A 13,737-nucleotide genomic window follows, 5' to 3' on the forward strand; every position below is an offset into this window, starting at 1 on the left:
GTTTCCTTTCAATCAGCACCCAATGAAGGCCTTCAGAACAAGGCGTGTGGATTCCTCAGCCAATCAGCGACTGAAGCGCTGGTGTTGAGAGACGCCAAAGACCAGCCGTGTGGCCCTTCTGGACCAGATTCTGACGACAGTGACGTAGGCCTACAGACGGTATGTCAGGGGTGTCACACTGAACCCCAAACGGGCCGCAGTGTCTGCAGGTTTTTGAGTTTGCCTTTCAATCAGCGGCCTATTAAGGCCTTGAGAACAAGGTGTGTAGGTTCCTTAGCCAATCGACGACTTAAATGAAACACTCGCGCCAAAAACACCCCAAAACCCTGCAGACGCTGCGGCCCTCCAGGACTGGAGTTGGACACCTGTGTGGTATGTGCATAGCACCGAGAGTTGAACTCATGGGCACACATAATGGACAGCATCTCACTGACTGAACATGACCAGCGAGCACCAAACACTCCTGGTCTGAACACTGACATCTGCACAATACATCAGATTAGCAGGGACAGCTGGAGAAGACCCTCGGAAAGGTGGCATGAAACTGCACCTTACCTTCACACGCCCCATGAAAACACCTCTAACGATGTGCCCCACATCAACCCAAACACTCATCACCACCTTAAGTATATAAAGTATTCAAACCTTGTTTAAATGCAACAGAATGGCTATCAAGCTAGCATAAAACAAGTTGGCTATCACTCGTGTTAAGCTTGTGTTCTGCACAAGTTTCCACAGAAAGTCAAACTGTGTTAAACTAAAAGCCCCACATGTCCATGAACTGGGAATACCTGTTTTGTTAGTGTATCATGACCAAAAATGCACTGAACCTCTTAGTGACAGTAACTCCAATAAAATATTGCAATTTTATGTTAATCTGCAGTAACTTTCAGTGAATGTCAGTGTCAATGCCTGATTGTGGTGGTCTCTAACTCCACCAATTACTTTTGAGCTTTGATGTAACCAATGAGAACACAGTCTACCCAAGAGTCTCAGCGCAGCTGTTAGCCCAGCGTGTCGATCTCTGGGACCGCAGTCCTCTCCAGCCACTCCACGTGACCTGAGGCCAAAGCCCAGACGTCATCACCCTGACTGCTCCGCCAGGGGAGACAAATTCATCTTTAAAGAACAAAAATAGGAAAAAAACCCTCTCTGAAATTTGACTGAGATCCCAGAGCATTAACTTACAAATAAAGACTTTACTTCTGTAGCCATTTGAAATCAGCCTGCAGCCTGGAATCTTCTAGTACATTGTTGCCAAAGTCCTCTCTTCAAAGGCCTCAACGTGGTTAACCTGGTACAGGTACACTGACATGCCAACAGCATGAGTAAACAGACTCTGGTGGAGTTTATCCCTTCAGCTGCAGGTCATAACAAACATCTGTTGTCTCCTAGGGCCTGGTTTACAGCAATGTAGGTTTCATTTACAGAATATAATAATCTCTTCATAAAAACTAATCTTAATAACCAGCAGAGTATTTCAAAAATGTCAAAATCTTTAGAGGATTCTTACTCTGTGAGTGCAAAGTGTGTGTGTGCGCCATTCACACAGTTCTGCTCTGCCGTTGTAGCTGTAATTGAAGTCTTTGTAAAGTGTACAGGAAGAGTCAGACATGGGGAAATCAGGATACAGTGAAAACGCTCAATGTAAAGGACTGTAATTCTAGTTTGGTTTCGTTATTAAAATTGCACTCATTTGTTGCTGTAGCAAGTTGAGACTTGAAAAGTAGGCAAAAATGGGATCAAAATGAAAATCAAATTACCGTTGCGTTTATACCCCTCCCCCCCCACCTTTAGACAGATGTGACCTAAAGCAGGGGTTCCCAAACTCTGGGGAACCTGTCAGTATGCTGGTTTTTGTTCCAATCGTAACTGCAACTTCTGAATAGTAACAAGGTGTTAATAGTTCATAATTACACTTTCTATTGAGTGATTATGGACCCTCTTCTGGCCACATTATGTCAGAAACAGCTGAGCTGGCCATGAAGAATACATGTCCCATATTTATAATACAGGTCATTTCATCAGATCAACCGATGGTTTCATGCACTGAAATCCACTATACGGCAAGCGATGTCTTCAGAAATAGACTGCCTTCTTAACTGATTACATTACAGACTCACAGGGGTCAGTAACTGCTGAAAGTTAAGGTTCCTGCGGACCAAAACTAAAGCGTATCTGGAAACGAAAGGTGAGAGTTCAACGACAGTAAAACAGAAGTAAGACGCCTTGGCATTGTGTTAAAAGATCAAAGAAACAGTTGAAGACGTTAAACCGGCGTTTTATCTATCTTAATTGATCTTAATTCAGACAATAGGCGTAACAGAAACCAGCACGGTGTGTCCCCAGGACTGAGTTTGGGAACCTCTGGTCTACAGTCTCAGCTAAAGAGAAATGTTCTGCCCTCCCATTAAAACACAGTATTTAAGCATCATTATGATATGAAACTATCAGCATGAGCAGGCAGGCAGGTAGCATATGAAGACCTTTCAGGTGGTTAGGTGCGGAAATTTCTGGGGACACAAAGTCTTTGAAGATCCTTCCCCCCCGAGGTCTCTGACCTCCACGAACCCATCGCTGCCTTTAACCGGATTGGCTGAAGTGAGACCGGCCCCGCCCCTGTTTGTGCAGTACTAGGAACGACCCAAACACTAATAGCGATTTTTTTTTTTTAGCAAAACAATTTGGTTTATGTAGAAACAAGCAATGTTTTTGCATTTTCCCCTCTCCTTTAAAAGTTAAAGCTAAAAAAAAGGAAAAAAAAACCCCAAACAAATAAAAATGAGTAATCCTCCCTTCGCACCCCCCCCCCCCACCCCTCAGAAACATGTAGGCTGATGTTGGTGGCCAAAAAAAAAATCTGTGAGAAGCTTACTGAAAGGATATATCTACATATCCATAAATATAGTATCCTACCGTGTCAGAGTTCTTGGTTTTTCTAAACAGCATTAGGTTTGTTTTTAAAAATCCTCTTCATATATATGAACATATATATGAACCAGAGGGGGGAAAAAAAAAAGACAAAATTAATGAACAAATAAACGGAAGGGGGGGGAAAACTCTAAGCTACGGACGGCAGCCCCCCCCAGGGGAAGCGAACAGCGCAGGGGGTTGGGGGGGGGGCTAGCCAAGCTGTACAGCGCAGTGAAACAAACCTTACATCTTAGCTCATTTTACACGTACAGTCGTGATCAAGGCACAGGGATCTTCTACAAGTTATTTTTTTCAATAAAGTTGTACAAAATAATACATTTTACAGTCTGTACAAGAATAATAGTCCAGCAGGAAAATAAAGATAGACATACTGAAAGCCTGGGTCGGGGGGGGGGGGGGGTGTGTTGTGTGTGTGTGTGTGTGTGTGTGTGTGTGTGTTGGGGGGTGGAGGGAGAGGAGAGGAGGGAGTGAAGGGGGTGGGCTCTGTGTCCAGGTGACCGTCCTCTTCTTTTTGCTTTTTGAACATTACACTCCTTTTTCCGAAGAAGCCCCCCATTAAAAAAACCCAAAGGGAACAGGGCAATGGGGTTTGGTAGCAGTGATGCGGACAGAGAGAAAGAAAGGGTGGTGGGGGAGTCAGACGAGGAGGAGAGAAAGAAAGGGCCAGGGGAGAGAGGGGGGGATAGAGGGAGAGGGGGAGGGCAAAATGGTGCACAGTGGCAGATTGCACACACAGTGTACACCAACACACAACTGGGGAGACTAACAGACAGAAGAGCTGTGTTATTACAGGAATATATCATATTTATATATATACATATTTATATACAAACATATATAAATATCTATATATATAGTTTGGATCTTTTTTGCACTGCGTGGAGTTCTGTTCTGCATGGTGTGTTCTCGGAACTCCTCCCCGTTGGCTGTTGAAGAGCAGGTCATGTGACAGTCCCATGAGCACTACGGTGTCCTGGGCAACGCTCACTTCCAGGCCAGCCTCCCCCAGGACTGAGGCTCCTACAGTCCACCTCTTCACTGGCTTTACACTCTTCTGTCCGCTGGCTGTGTCCTTTCCTCCTATCCTCGTGCCTGTCTTCTGTGTGCACGTGTGTGTGTGCGTGTGTGCGTGCGTGTGTCCGTCTCTCAGGAGGTGCGAAAGGACCAGAGTCTGTCAGGCAATCACTGCACTTCAGGACCAACTGTGAAATGTAATAAAAGCCTGTGTGTGTGTGTGTGTGTGTGTGTGCGTGCGTGCATGTCTGTGTGTGTATTGTGTGTGTTGTGCGTGTGTGTCTTGATAGGCGTTCAATGGGCAGAAAATAATTGTTTGTGTGAGGAGAGAACATGGGGTAGAAGATTACAGTGTGTGTATATGTGTGTGTGAGTATGTGTGTATGTGTGTGTGTGTGTGCATACGTGCGTGCTGTATGTGCACAAGCGTGCGTATACGTGTGTGTATGTGTGTGTGCACGCGTATATGTGTGTGTGTGTGTGTGCGCGTGCGTGTATTTGTGTGAGTATGTGTGAGTGTGTGTGTGTGTGAGTATTCGTGTGTGTGTGTGTGTGAGTATTCGTGTGTGTGTGTGTGTGTGTGTGCGCCTGTGTGTGTGTGTGTGTATGTGTGTGTATTTGTGTGAAAACACATTACAGTCCTGAGCGCAAGTATGGTGGAGTTCAGCGGCCCTGGCTTGCTGTGGTCATTGCTGTGTTGAGAAGTCTTTAGATCACACTGTAATTTTTCTTTTATTGAAAGGCAGAGGGGGTAGAGGTCACGGGGGAGGGGTTAGGGGGTCAGGAGGGGCAGGTGGGGGGTGGAGGGGGTTTGGAGGCTGGAGTCTGTCTTTTCTGCCCGTTCCATCACAAAAGCTCGTACTGTCGCAGGTGCATCCTCTGAATTATGTCCCGGCAGTCGTTGAAGACGCGTCGGATGTTCTCGGTGTCCACGGCGCAGGTGAAGTGGGGGTAACAGTAGTGCCTGCCGTCCCCGCTGGCCGTGCTGATCCTCTGAGAAGAGTCAGGAGAGAAAACCATCACCAACCGCTCGTCCGCGGTAAGAGCGCCGTCCGCGTCCCCGGCGCCACCGCCCCCTGTGATGTGTACACCCCTTATTGGATACAACACCATCACATGATTGTGTAGGCCTATTTATTCACGGAATTTATTGCTGTTACTAGCCTGCTGGCTAAAGTCAAGTAGTTAGCTAAGTAGTTAGCTAAAGCTGAATGGATGCTTAAATGGCAAATAGTAGGTACTTTAGCTAGGTAGCAAGTTCACTAATAGCTCGTCGTCTAGCTTGTTTTTCAGGTTTAATAAAAAATTGCTAGGTTTATACATGTATCCACCTACCTAGCTAATGTTGGCTACCTGTATAATTCACAACTGCTAGCTAGTTAGTTATGGAAAAGCTAGCTGTCTTTGCAAGATTTGCTATCTGTGCAATTCACAAGTACTAGCTAGTTAGGTAGCCATCTTAGCAATATTCATTATCTGTGTAATTCGCAAGTTCTAGCTAGTTGGGTGGCCATGTTGGCAACGCTCGCTGTCTCTGTAATTCACAACTGCTAGCCAGCGAGCTAGTCAAGTAGTCGTCTTAGCTACTAGCGTATAGTGAGACTAGTGAAGCTACTGCAAGTACAAAACTTTCGAGGTACGCAATCATGTTGTATCCCGGAAGGGGCCGACATGTTGCAGTCGTGATGGAAGAAGAAATCGGGGGTCACCGATGGTGCAGGGGAGCACGGCTCCCAGAGCACCCACAATCCCCTGCAACACAATCTTCCCATCCCACAGTGTCAGAAAAAAACATGGCCGACACAACCAAAGCAGAGGTCTGCGTCAGCCAAGAAATGAGGACCGAGTCTGCCTATGCCCGATGTCTGTACAACTGGACTGGAACCAGTCCAACAAGCTTTATATTTCACTGTCTGTAACGATCAGAACAGGGCGGCCAGCAATATTTATTTTCCTTCTGTTAAGCCTGATGTTAATAAGTTTGTTGCTCCGGTGCTGTCAAATACAACTGTTTTAATTTGCTAGTTGAACATAAGGGTACACTAGAAATACTGGAAGCTTTGCGCCATTTTTTTCTATTGTTGTTAACAGCTGGCAAAAGTAAACTTGGCCAACACTGTGCCCCATAATACTGGGGTGCTTTGGTTGAGACTTTGTGCGGATGTACACGGTTGGCGTACTTCGGTGGAAAGTAGTTTTCAAAGAAACACAAGGATGAGCTGCAGCAAATACCTAGAAAACTCAAATCTCATCTCATCTGGACATATAGATAGCACCCTGGGTAAGTGAAAATATAGCCCCCTTTTATTTTTGGCTGAACTTCCCCTTTTAAGTATGTAAATATGACATCATCAAATACATTTAAAAAAACAATAGTAAAGCAAGCTGGATCAGACACACAGAGGGGGGAGTGGTATTAAGAATCGGTAACAGAACGTGTGTCTCTCAGCTGATGCTGAAGCTGCAGAGTGGCGTTTAAACGGGGCAGGCGTCCCGCACTCACCAGGAACTCGTCCCGGATGAAGTATTTCGCCCTGGTGACTCGCGGGTCCTCCCCGGGCTCGGGCGTAGCTGCAGGGGGGAGAGAGGGCGTTTCTCAGCCGGGTCGCACAGGTTCGGGAAACGCATCACACAACGACCTCATGTTACGTCACACAGCTGCAAGTGTAACAAGTAAAGCGAGGACGCCGACGTGTGGGATCGCTGCCGGGTACTCCTCCCTGAGACACGACGACTTCCTGCTAAGGAGAACCGCCTACACGGATTTACACTACTGCTGGAACAAGTCCTTCCTGTGTGTCCTTTTCCTCTAGGAAGGGTCAATGACAGGGGTTTCAAATGCAAGTCCTAGAGGGCCACACGGTGTTGGCTGGTTTTGAATGTGTTCCTGCGCTAACAGGAAGTGATTAATACAAGTCACTGATCAGGTAGAGTCCACACACCTTGCTTTGGCTGCTGACTGAAAGGAAAACCAGCGGAGACTTTGGGCTGAGTGTGGGCTGAGTTTGGGCTGACTTTGGGCTGACTTTGGGCTGAGTTTGGGCTGAGTGTGGGCTGGGTTTGGGCTGGGTTTGGGCTGAGTGTGGGCTGAGTTCGGGCTGAGTTCGGGCTGAGTTCGGGCTGAGTTCGGGCGTTACATTGAGCCGCGGGAATAGAGGCATCAGTCATGGTGCTAGTGAGACATGAGCAGCCTCCTGTATGGGCTTAAATTCATTCTAACCAATTTGAGCACCTCAACGCTGCCAAAAACTGATACGGTATACAGGAATTTAGATATTAGACAATATCTAAAACTAGTTTGGTCCACCCAAGAATCCCCTAGTATGGTCTACTGCGACGGCAATGTTATATCATGCCCAAATCTCCAAAAAAGTTTCTAACTTTGTGAGCGACAGGAACCACTTCATTTTTGGCTTGTAGCACCAGATCTGAGAATATTCATATGCAAATGACATAAAATAGGCCATCATTTAATCTGTTCGAGAAGACAAACCACAAAATCTGACCATCAGAATAAAAATGTCTCTGTATAGAGTAATAAAAATCAGAGGACTGAAAGCTGCACTGAGCTCTACAGGCTACAGTTCTATGTGAGGGTGAGGGTTATTATTAAAATAGTGCATTTAAATTAATACATCTGTTTAAAGATGTGAAGAGCAGCAAATTCAAAGGTTGGATTATTTGCAGCCTTCATGACTTGTGTAGAATCTGCCTGAATAACAAAAGTTCCATTAATATTCTGAAGCAATGAACTGTATTCCCACTTGTATTATGAAGCCAGTGATAATTATTCATCAGGTACCGTCATCAGGCGTGATGTAGCGCGCAAACTCTGGGAAGTACTCCTCGATTTTGGATTTTCCCGCCAAAACCTTCTCGGCCAGCAGGTCCTGTTTGTTGAGGAAGAGGATGACGGAAATGGTGCGGAGCCACCTACAGGGACGGAAAGAGACTCCTTCAGAGCAGGCCCACGGAGGCGGCGGCATCTCTCACGGCGGGAAATGACGTCTGCCTTTCCATCATAACGCCAAACCAGTTTACCTCAGAGCGCAAAACAAAGCGGCCATTTCCAGGCCGACTGGACTGCGCAGTCCCCCATCTTGCTTTTGGCTACGACTCAAATGAATCCTTCACACATCAGGGTGAGGGTCGAGGCGTGGGCTATCGTGTGGGCTAACTGAAGTGGTTTCCGTTATCATTTTCCTACATGGAAGATGCTATAATGTAGTGTTTTCATAAAACGTATATTTATGAACAAAAACTAAAAATCTGTCAAAACAAATGGTGATAGCGACTGGGCACGTTTTCCACCTAAAATTTATTCCACACAGCTATCAAAAAATGTGTCAAACTGAAGATTCAAAACGAAGTTTACGGAACAGACTGCACATTGCCCCTTGGTTTGTTATGTTCACAGATTTCACAAACTGTTTCCTTAATATAAATATCAATTCATCAATAATATAAGTTCTACCTCCCTGCGGCTCAAGTCACTCACTGTGTATGTGTATGTGTGCGTGTGTGTGTGTGTGTGTACGCGTGCGTGCGTGTATGCGTGTGTGTGCGCGCGCGTGTATGTGAGCGTGTGTGTGTTGAGTGAGTGAGTGAGTGCGTGCGGGTGTGTGCGCGTGCGTGTGTGTGTGCGTGCGTGTGTGTGCGTGTATGTGTGCGTGTGTGTGCGTGTATGTGTGCGGACTGTGGAATAAGGCTGGGGAGATGGGGTCTGCACAGCACCTGTTGTTCCAGATGTTCTTGAAGAGGTTGAGGGCCTCCTGCAGGCGGTTGGTCTGATTGTCCTCCCGTACCACCATGTTGTAGCTGCTGCTGGCCACCACAAAAATAATGGCCGTCACATCTGTGATAACACACAGGGCGAAGCGAAGGTTAACACCGCGGAGACAGACCGAGTAACCTAGCCGACACCCTTACTCAATACACAGCATGCGTTTATACTCCACAGCACTCTTTCACTGCTGCAATTCAGGTGAAGTGGCTTCCTCACACAAGGGTGCAACAGCAGTGCCCCACCTCGAATTTGAACCTGCAACCTCCAGGGAACAAGCCCAGTTCCCCAATCACTACACTACATTGCAGCTTGTGCCTGACCAAAAGATGCAGGAGTCCCCATTATATTGAGCCTGTCTGCAGAAAGACTCATTTAACGTCTCATTGCGGCTGCAAAGCAAAGGCCTGTATCTCACATTCAAACAGGAAGTGAAAGTTTAGGCGTGACAGAGGACTTAGAAGTGAAGAATGAGTATACCTACTGTGTCACTTATCATCATGTTGCAGTGTGAGTTGCTGCTATCGGATGCTAACAGTCACAACCTTCTTCTGTTCTTTTTTAAAAGTCACGCAGGATAAGCTAAATGCTTAATGCACAAATATACACCAAAAATAAGAAACGTGCGGAGAGGACCATGTTAGAACCAGACCTGGGTCAAATACGTATTTGACCCAGGTCTAGTTAGAAGTGAGAATGGTTATTTTCTGAAATTGTCTTTTATTTGTGGCATGTTGAAGTTATGCAGGAGGACTTTCCATACATGTTCTCTATAGTCCACTGAATTATCAGTCTTGTGCATGCTTCGACATGTGCTTACGATACATTCCAAGTTTATATTCAGCTGCAGTTCATTTTTCATTTCAGTTCACCTATTTCAACTGTTCTGCCTAATTTTGCAAGAACCTTACTCCCCCCCCCCCCCCCACCCCCCCAATGGGTATACCTCTTGTATGTTTTAACTTTGCTGTGTTAATACCTACTGTTCTCAAAGTCCATATACAAAATCGCTCTGATCTACAAGTTCATTAGAGTTGTAAGTAGAGTATAAGTACCATTAAGGCCTTGCCATCACACAAATCATGGAAATCACTGTCACACTTATTTAGTGTGAATTCTTGGTCCAAGTTCATCTGTCTCAATGTAATCATTTGTTGCTGCTTTGTAAAATTTTCCACCACCCAATGACCCCTCATTTCAGACATTTCCTTTTCATAAAACGGTAACGTTCTCCTTCAGCACTTTCTGTATCTCTCCTGGTTCATCTGTGACATGTTGTCCACCCCATTAATGTTTTTAGCAAAGCTAAAAGTTTTAGTAATGACATATTTGCAAGTGTGGGAAATCCAGTCCACCATTTCCGTTTCACCATTTAATTTCACGCTCCCCTCTTCCCAACAAATTAATTTAATATCCTACCCCATTTTATAAACCCTTACAATGGTATGGGCAATGTTTGAAACAATCACAAACAGGAAGCAGGAAGACAATATTAATTCTTAGTCTAATTCCTCTTACTATTAATTAAAACATTTCTTATAAATTCTTATTCTTTCTTTTATTCTGTGAATCCCACACCATCCTATGTAATGTCATTTATTAAGCAGAACAGCCCAGGTTCATCTAACTGTGTCCCTTAAATCATGTTCATAGAACCATTTTATACAAACGTACTACCTTATGTAACTATATTAACCATGTTTAATGTTTATTCTATTTTACATATACGTTTATGGTGTAGAAGTGCGTTGTGCACAATGCTAGAAAAAAAAACAAGTTGTTTGTTGTTGTTAGTAGTTGTAGTAATAGTATTAGTAGTAGTTTTTCGTAGAAGTAGCAGTAGCAGTATTAGTAGTAGCAGTAGTAGCAGCAGCAGTAGGACTAGCAGTAGTAGTAGTATTAGCAGTAGAAGTAATAGTAGTAGTAATAGTATTAGTAGTAGTTTTTCGTAGTAGTAGCAGCGGCAGTAGTAGGAGTAGTAGGAGTAGTAGTATCAGTAGTAGCAGTAATAATAGCAGCGGTAGTAGCATTAGTATTAGTAGTAATAGTAGTATTAGTCATAGTAGCAGCAGCAGCAGTAATAGTAGTAGTATTAGTAGTAATAGTAGTATTAGTCATAGTAGCAGCAGCAGCAGTAATAGTAGTAGTAGTATTAGTAGTAATAGTAGTATTAGTCGTAGTAGTAGTAGTAGCAGCAACAGTATTAGTAGTATTAGTACCAGTTGCAGTAGTAGCAGCAGTAGCAGTAGTATTAGTATCATTAGTAGTAGCAGCAGCAGCAGCAGTAGTAGTAGTATTAGTATCATTAGTAGTAGCAGCAGCAGCGGCAGTAGCAGTATTATTAGCACCAGTTGCAGTAGTAGCAGCAGTAGTAGTAGTATTAGCATCATTAGTAGAAGCAGCAGCAGCAGTAGCAGTAGTATTAGTAGTAGTCATAGTAGTAGTAGCATTCCATGTAGCATATGGAAGTGGTCTGGAATAACTGAAATATCTGAATGGATGATTGCATCATTCTTGTAAATAAGGCTGTTGGATGAAATGTAACACAGCTGTGTGACAATAACTGCCACACACATCCTCCATAATATGAAATATGTAACACTGTGTGACCCACAACTGAGTACATGCTTTTTTTCCCTATTTTTCTGTTTAATTTGTACATTAATTATTTGGTTCTGAACAAGTTTGAACCTTGTGTATACATCAGTTCTAAGTGCCAGCGTATTACAAATAAAACAGTTCTATAAAATGTAATGCAATTACAAATGATGAAATTGATACAATAAAAAGAACTGATAATGATTCTCAGATATTACATATGGTGCGGCTTAAATACTGGAAAAATGTAATGAAGAAACCACTGAATATCTTCACTTGCATACTATACAGAGGTCTCACCATTAAAACACTGGATCCACTTCCTGCGTTCGTCCCGCTGACCTCCCACATCGAACATGCTAAGAGGTGAAAGACGAAGAAAAAGTACAAATTAAAAGCTCTGCATGTCCCACCACAGTCCAGTCTCAATTTATCTGTGCCTATTGCGCTCTTATTATGGTCAGACAGTGAATACTAATCAAACCCTGTGACACACTGATGAGCCCATTGCGCCTCAGGGAGAAATGACAGAACACTTCCTGGGTCAAACTCACTGGAAATTTACTTTGTCCACCTGGAATCTCGTCTCAAAAATCCCAGACGTCAGCACTCGGCATCTCAATAGGTCCTGAGAAAGGGGGGGGGGGAGGGGGGGTGAGGGATGTACTGTTAATTTCTGCAGTATCTCTCCATCTTTGACTAACCTCATTTGTAACCAATCTCATTTACAAATCTATTCAGTGTAAGAATAGCTTAGAGAATATACACAGAATCCAAACTTTTGACTTTCATGGACAGGCTATGCTAAATTGTTGGCTCTAAAACAGGAAAGTGTAGACCAGTTCTGGGACGGGGGGGCAATGTTTGAGGTGGATTTTTTCCCCATAAATTACCCTCGGTCACTCGGCTATACACACTAAACAGTGGCTCATTAGCAGACTAGGCCACAGTAAAGCTCAACACAAGGCCACTACAACAGTCGCTGTAATTTCAATCAAAATCAATGTAAAAAAAAGAAGTGTAGAAAAAATTTCAATAATTATTGGGCCTAAATAAATAATTAAGACACTTGGGCCTTCCATGACTGCTCATGTTATGAAAAATGGGTCAAAAGAAATATTTTACAACGATATTTTCATTAAAGTTTTGGTTTCTTAAACAAGGCCGGTGTTCCTTGCCTATAAGTTCAAAGGTCAAAAGTGGGTCACCTGATCGGTGGGAGTGTAGTCGCTCTGCTTCACGATGTCAATCTTGTCTAAAAAGCTGAAACAGAAAAGCAGAGGCATATTTACTTACACTAGCCAGCAAAGACACAGAGCTGGGACTTCAGCCCTCGTCAGTTCCCCAAGCTACCAGCAGAGGGTGTAACATTCCCCACGCTGAATGAGAAAACTGGGCAGTGAGTCACCATCAGGTTGCTCAGTCAGAAAACACTGTAGTCAATGAATCTGCAGTAGTAGGAGCACTTCCTCCTGCTTCTCAGACCCTGGCCAGGAAGGAGGCACAAGCCCTCGCTGCAGACTCTTTAACAGCCCAAAAACACCAGCACAGCCACCACAACACAACTTAAATCTTCAGACCAATAAAAAAAGAGCTCACAGGTATCGTGGTTCAGGCCAGGATAAGAGGGGCATGGTGACAGGCTTCAGAAGGCCAGGCCCCAGCAGCACAGCAGTGTGCTGCGTTTACACACATCGCTGCGTGGATCCTCAGACAGGTCTGGGCTAATACACTCACCATGCATCGGGTCAGTTTAGCACTAATGCTAACCAGTGGATCCACAGACAGGTCCAGACTAATACACTCACCAGGCATTGGGTCATTTTAGCACTAATGCTACCTACACCAGTGGAGTCTCATGACCCGGTTGACAGTGCTAATACACTCACCATGCATCGGGTCAGTTTAGCACTAATGCTAACCAGTGGATCCTCAGACAGGTCCGGGCTAATACACTCACCATGCATCGGGTCAGTTTAGCACTAATGCTAACCAGTGGATCCTCAGACAGGTCTGTGCTAATACACTCACCATGCATCGGGTCATTTTAGAGCTAATGCTAACCAGTGGATCCACAGACAGGTCTGGGCTAATACACACACCAGGCATCGGGTCAGTTTAGCATTAATGCTAACCAGTGGATCTGTTAGACTGCAGAGAAGCGTGCGGTTAGACCACGCACCCGCTAACCCCGAGGCGGCTACTGAGCCTTCCTGCTGAAGGGACCAAACCAGCTGAGCTACCCACACAGACCCTCCTAAGGATACGAGCCAGGACTCAGTGTCACCTGCAGTAATGCGTTTTGGCTGGTTTGGGTGGGGGGTTGGTTAATTGGTGTAACAAACCTAAAGTCACAGGCGCTCACAGGGAAGATTCCACCATTAATAAAAATGACAGGTAATACAAAC

General features: G+C 44.7%; 1 protein-coding gene across 2 annotated transcripts in view; it reads right to left on the bottom strand.

The window, feature by feature from the left end:
* Nucleotides 1-1,642: 1,642 nt before the first annotated feature.
* The window catches only part of gnas (GNAS complex locus), a 74,633-nt gene continuing 62,538 nt past the window's right edge, over nucleotides 1,643-13,737 (bottom strand). For both annotated transcript variants that reach the window (XM_064305074.1, XM_064305075.1), the window contains exons 6-12: nucleotides 12,538-12,592; nucleotides 11,884-11,957; nucleotides 11,630-11,688; nucleotides 8,683-8,803; nucleotides 7,751-7,881; nucleotides 6,452-6,519; nucleotides 1,643-4,941 (exon numbers count right to left, since the gene is read on the bottom strand). In XM_064305074.1, the coding sequence (XP_064161144.1) occupies nucleotides 4,795-4,941; nucleotides 6,452-6,519; nucleotides 7,751-7,881; nucleotides 8,683-8,803; nucleotides 11,630-11,688; nucleotides 11,884-11,957; nucleotides 12,538-12,592 (655 nt within the window). In that variant the 3' untranslated portion in view covers nucleotides 1,643-4,794. The remainder of the gene's footprint in view (nucleotides 4,942-6,451; nucleotides 6,520-7,750; nucleotides 7,882-8,682; nucleotides 8,804-11,629; nucleotides 11,689-11,883; nucleotides 11,958-12,537; nucleotides 12,593-13,737) is intronic.

Source organism: Anguilla rostrata, chromosome 13 (assembly GCF_018555375.3).
Source record: "Anguilla rostrata isolate EN2019 chromosome 13, ASM1855537v3, whole genome shotgun sequence".
Lineage (NCBI taxonomy): Eukaryota > Metazoa > Chordata > Actinopteri > Anguilliformes > Anguillidae > Anguilla > Anguilla rostrata.